We start from the raw sequence: 6588 nt of genomic DNA, 5'->3' as shown, positions 1-6588 counted from the left end.
AAAATACAGAAAAGTTTACTGTGAATACTGAATTGTGATAAACGAGTAAGCAACTGTCGTCTGTCGCAAGTTGACAGAAGTCTGAGATCAATGATAAATACTAAATAGGTAAGAGTGTAATGTGTAAATCGATTGTTGTTTTTAGAATTTGTAATAATTTTAGATTTTAAAAATAAAACTATATGGGATTATGATATTAATTATTATTATTGTTGTGCATACAACAATATTGTGTTCCTACTTCCTTTTTCATAACAAAACACACACGCACACACAAAACATACACGCACGTCCCGCATGCGTCTAAATATACATTTATTCCAACTATAAACTATCAATTATTAATTAAAAATGTATCATATTGTGACTATAATTTCTTAGTAGGTAGACTGTAAAATATTTTCTGAAAATATTATAAAAATAATTATGTTTTTACACTAATAAAATATAATAATGGTTAAATTGCAAAAACCGGACACCGGCCATTGGGCTGCTTTTAAAATCAGACAGGGGCAAATGCCCACCTTGCCCCCCCCCCCCAAATGACGCCACTGTGCTAAGCGTCTTGGTAAATGTCCGTACAAATCAAAATACTAAGGCAATTGATGAATTATGAATATTATGACTTAAAAAAAAAATGTTAAACTGAGTTAAGTTTATTTTATTTTCCATCTTAACTTTTAACTTAACTGAAGGTAATTTAATTGAATTAACTTAACTTTCCACAGTTAATTATTTTCATTAACTTACCCTTTTAAGCTATTTTAAGCTGCTCTTCATATTATCAAAAAAAACAACCTAATCTGAAAAAGGGTTTGGTTTCAATGCCTATTGTGCACACAGCTTTTAACTCTAGGGCAAAAGTTGATCTAATTGACATGCAATCACAAATCACAATATTATAATGATTACCGTTTTATTTTAAATTACCAAGATCATCTTAGAACATTTTTATTATTGCGGCCTCAAAACGTCAAAACGTGTTGAATAAATAGCTATAAATTTATTAGATATTTATACTACTTTTGGAGCACCGCCAATTAACCGTAGTAGGGGCACCGTAATAAATATAGCAAAATAGTAAATAAATGTATAATTTATTATTTGATTGAATTCGCTAGTCGCTTTGAACCTCTCGTATGAACAATCTTCTCTAAGTTTAAATTGTGAAGTATGTTTTTATTATAGGCATAATTTAACATTATATTTAACTGCTGGCTTTCATAAGCTCTACATTTCTTTAGATACCTACCGATCTTGGATATAAACAAAATAATATTATGTATCTTGTATACAGTGGAGTACTCATGGAGGGATTCATGGGGTTTAAACCCCCCTACCCCCAGCCATCAGCCGTATTTTATTTTACTATTTCATATGCGTATTATATAATATTTTTTTACCAACAATATCACGATTATTGATTAAGTGATTAAATTAATATAATAAATAAAAATAAATAGATGAATGTATTGATTTTATAATGATGTGTTTTTTTTTACTTATTTTTCTTTTATTTGTGCTTGCTTATTTATTTATTTATAAATATTAAATAATGCTTCGATTTTCAACTTCAGTATCTTGTTCATTGGCAAAGTGAATCTAAATGGTGCATTGCGTAGGGAAAAATCCCTTACTCCCATTAGTGTTGAAAAGCGCCGAGAAAAACAAAAAAAAAATAAGGAAAACCGGGAATTTTACGCTAAATCGGTTTTCGACAAAATCGATTTTGGTTTTTGGTGTAACTCTAGAACAGCTGATGACCGTAGATACTTGAAATTTTTCTCTGGTTGTTTATATTATAATTTTTTATACACGATAAAATGTATTATTAATATTAAATGGATTTATACTGTTTACGGACATTTTCGGTTTCCAATTTTGTTTGTTTTTTTTTCTATTGATGTCAATAAAATTTTATTTGTTCTGTAAAAAAGCTGGAAAATTTAATACAAGGCTCTTAATATATTGTTACACCGACATTTGAAAAATATTAAAAATCCATATGCATGATTTATGATATATTTATTTTATCAATTCCTATACTTGATAACATTTTCAAAATATTTTTACTTATTTTGAGCTGTTTATGGACAATTTCATTTTTTTTAGTTTTTTTTCTATAAAAATCAATAAAATGTTATTTGCAGTCTTAAAAGCAAGGCTGGACATTAACGAGTTAAAAAGTTAAGTTACTTTTAACTTTTTCTTATGTTATTCGGTAACTTACAAGTTAATTAATTTTATTACCACGTTAAGTTAATTTTTTTTCCTAAGCAACAGGTTTAAAATAAATTCAATTTTGTAAAAATTAATTTTATAAAAAAAGAATCTGAAATATTAAATATATTAATTAGTAAATAATAATTTATAATAATAGTTATTATATTGCATATTCACAGAAAATATTATATAACTATATTATAGACGGAAATTATATAAGGGTTACTTTTAATATTACTTTCTTACAATATTGTATCGTAGTACCATTGTTTCGAATTTTAAATAAAAATATGGATAACTACTAACTATTAACTTAGCTAATAGTGACACATTTCATTCAAAATGGAGTCATTTAAATAAATATTTTCAAAAAACGTCGCGGGCCGCAAAAACAGTCTGTGGGCCCATGTACAGATAAGTTTATATTATAAATATAACAAGTATACAAATCAAAAATGTACAGGTTAATAAAAAATTAATTTTAAGAAGAAAAAGATTTATTCTTATTGGCAGTGCACAATATCCTATAAATTAACCAGTTACAGAAGTAGTTAGTAGTGTAAAACGGTAAAGAGAATGGATAGAGATCATGGACTGAAACTTGAAAGTATTGTGTTTTGAAATGTTTGGTAAATTATTATGGTTTTATAATGATTTTTAAAGTATGAATGTTGAAAATCTTAGTTTTTGGTTGCATTATTTTACTTTTGATATTCATATGATATACCAAATACAGTTCACTAGGTACCGTCTATAGACGGTTTTAGTATACTAAAATGGTAAAATACATAAATACATAATAATACAAAATTTGTAAATATTAAGACTACGGAGGGTGTGGGGGGCCCCCACTATTGAATTCTAGTAAATTTTCAGAACCCACCCCATAGAAAATTCCTGAGAACGCCACTGCTTATCCTTATCTTGATTCCACGCTAATTTTAATTAAAAAAAAATTACTAAATGGTACCTACTATAGATTGTTATATTAAAAAAAAAGAATTGTCTTTCAAAAATAATAAATTTGCTTTTAAATTTAGTTTATCGTGCATATCTCGATCCCACACTAATTTTAATATACAAAAATTTACTAATAATGGTACAACAATTATTTATGTCTATATCAATGAATGTTAATCATTACGTTTCAAAATTGAACACATTTCAAATATCTTTACATTTATTAAAATTAAATTAAATATTTTAAAATTGCCCTAAATCCAGACGGAAAATGCTTCAAAAAAAGTTTTCAATCCCGGCCTAAGACTTCACCTTATTCATCACTACGATATTTTTTTATTGGTACAATTGACATATTTAAAATTCTTGATAATTATGTTTGATGTCATGATTGGGACTTTGATGTTGTTGATTAATTTAAAAACTCATATTTTAATATTTATAATAATTAATAGGTATTAATTATATAAAGGTATAATTAATAAATAAATAAAATAACTAATAAAAGGTATTCGTTTAGTATGTGACCTACCTGTATTACTGGGTTTAGTGTGTGACCTACCAAGACGATTATCTATATTATTATTATTATTATTATTATTATTATTATTATCTTTATTGACGGAAAAAAACTCCATTTACAGAATAATATATATATAAAAAATTTGTTTTGTGTAGTGACATGAATACAATAAAATGTTGGTACAAATAGTATAAATATAACAATTACATATTATGTGGTATATAATTTTACAGCTATAATAATTTTAACTAAAATTAATATTCATAGTGTTTCCTATAGTCATCAGTATATTTGAAGGAGATGATTTAGATTATGTTTTAGAAACATTATTATTTAAAAAGCTTTCTAGATTTCTGGATATTATAGGTATAGACAATCTATGCTTGCTTATCTTTATAGTTATATTATATTATATTTACTGGTTTTTACCAATAGATATTTTGTCATTCTAACATTATCGACAATATTGTCAGTACCTGTTCTGTCGTCAATCAGATATCGCGTGTTTAAAACTTTAAAATGTTGGCAGATGAATGGAGAGCATATTCTTGTTTAAAAAATATAGGCTATGATCATAGAACAGTAAACCATTCAAAAAATTTTGTTGATCCAACTACTGGAGCTCACACAGAAGCAATTGAATGTTCATATATGAAATATATAGGGAGTATTAACGAATACCGTTTACCGCCCCGAAGCAAAACAGGCGGCATATAGTCGGTTGATTAAGAATACATAAACATTATTACAATGTAGTATTGTAGTGTGTACATTACATTTACATATACCATCGATAACGGCCTGATTTATTGAATTATTACGTTATATTTGTATATACCATTTTTAAACATTGGGAGACCAAAAAAAATGTTCAAAACACATAAATTAACGTATTATGTAAAAAAACTATAGAAATAGTCAGTAATTTCTTGATCTCGGAAAATCTTGTTCAACCGATGTCTCCATACTCCATGTATATTTTATATTATTTTAACATCAATAATGATTAAATTGTATTTAAATTAATTATCGGACCGGTAGGTCACGCATATAAAACGATCACACTATATGGTAGGTCACGTGACCGGTAGGTCACATACTAAACGAATACCAATTAATAATATAAAACTTTTTTTGCATATTATCAGGTTTCGATTATTATTGCAAAAAAATTTCATAAAAATGTAGTTTAAAAACTAAATTGCTTAAGTTCACAAATGTGGTGGATTTTACTATAACGTATGTTACATCATAACGTTTATTTTATAAGCATCATTAATATGCACAATAGGCATATTATGCGCTGACTATAATATATTAAACCCCTCTGGTTTAGGTGCCACTTATATATTTTATGATTGTAAGGCTCCGGCCAATATCGCTATGTAAGGAAAAGGCAGTTCGCCGCGATTCCATCACGCGCACCTGAACTCCGTACAATCCTACATTTTTGGTAACTTTGTTCGTATATTATAAGTAATGATAAATGTGTTTGTATTAATAATAAATAGCTTAGACCAATCGTTATTTATTTGTAATATTAAGATCCTAATACTATTCGTGCTCCCGAGCTACGGTAAAAATATATTCAAAAGAACTAATTTCTTCCCTGAATATCTTATATTTTAACGGGTCATACCCGACCACGTTACATTACGAATGTTGTGTAAATATTGTGTGACTTCCATGTGATTGATGGCATGCGCGCTCCATGCCACAGATGTTAATCCCTCCTATTGGCCTATGGTTTTTTTTTTTTTTTTTTTAATCATTGGTGCAATAGGTACAATAAAGAGAACCTAGGCTCTCTAGGTACAATCATGATATAACAATTAAATTGTTATATCATGGGTACAATTATTTAAAAAAGGAAAAAATTGATAATACATCATAATAATTAAATACATTTTTCAATAAATTCAGTCAAAACTGTCTTATTTTAGTGTATACAATATATTTGCTTATATTTGTATGCGTATATTTCTGAGTTTAAAGCTTTTAAGTCTCTAAGTCTATCCATAGCGATTAGTCTTTAATAACTTTTAATTGATGTAACAAATTCCAAGCTCTAGTTATTATAATTTAATAATGGATAAATTATATTTTAATGGTGTGAAAAGGTGATGTTCTTTCAAAATCGGTTTGATTTTATATGCATCATTTAGCATTATATTGAACGCGAAGTTTAATCATATAAGTTTTTGAAATCAATGTTGTCATTTTGCAGTGTTTAGAAATGGTACCTACGTCTATATGAGTTTGAATCAAACAAAAATATGAAAGAATAGGTACCTATGTTAATAGTTAATACTTATTATTTAAATTAAAAAATATATTTAAGTACCTATTAGTCAAGAAAAATATATGTAGGTACTTATTAATTGTATAGGTACTTTATAATATAATTTACAATGGTACCAAACACATGTATTAATGGCGGCCGTCACACCTATTTCAAGGGGTGGGTGTACACCCAGAGTTGGTTGGTAATCGTACTCCTAAGTATAAATATACCTATATTGTACAAATATACAAGTACAAGAAAGATGACTTCCTTGTGCGTCGTCGAAGCGTGCAGTGTGTACTGTAGTTATTAACGTTAGAAATAGGCAATAATTAATTAATAGTGTTACCATTAATAAATAAATTCTAGTATTTATAATCAACATAGTGTAAAAAGTCAAAAATCTCTTATAATACAGTATATTTAATATTTTATTTTACAAGTTATAAAACAATTATTATTAAGGGGATTGGTGGCGGTGATTTCCTGTCTTTGTCTAACACACGCGCAACATAAGAATTTAGATGTATTTTTTGTCCAACGTACCGATTGATATAGTGAAGCAGATAAAAATTCTGAAAACAGATTTGAATTTGTC

General features: G+C 27.2%; 1 protein-coding gene across 1 annotated transcript in view; it reads right to left on the bottom strand.

The window, feature by feature from the left end:
- Positions 1-1958: 1958 nt before the first annotated feature.
- The window catches only part of Ctsk1 (cathepsin K-1), a gene marked incomplete at its 3' end in the record, with an annotated part of 32139 nt that continues 27509 nt past the window's right edge, over positions 1959-6588 (bottom strand). The window contains 2 exon segments of the mRNA NM_001135939.1: positions 1959-1998; positions 5494-5505. Of these exon segments, the coding sequence (NP_001129411.1) occupies positions 5494-5505 (12 nt within the window).

This window comes from Acyrthosiphon pisum, chromosome X, assembly GCF_005508785.2.
Source record: "Acyrthosiphon pisum isolate AL4f chromosome X, pea_aphid_22Mar2018_4r6ur, whole genome shotgun sequence".
Lineage (NCBI taxonomy): Eukaryota > Metazoa > Arthropoda > Insecta > Hemiptera > Aphididae > Acyrthosiphon > Acyrthosiphon pisum.
This window is presented reverse-complemented; position numbering and strand designations above follow the sequence as displayed.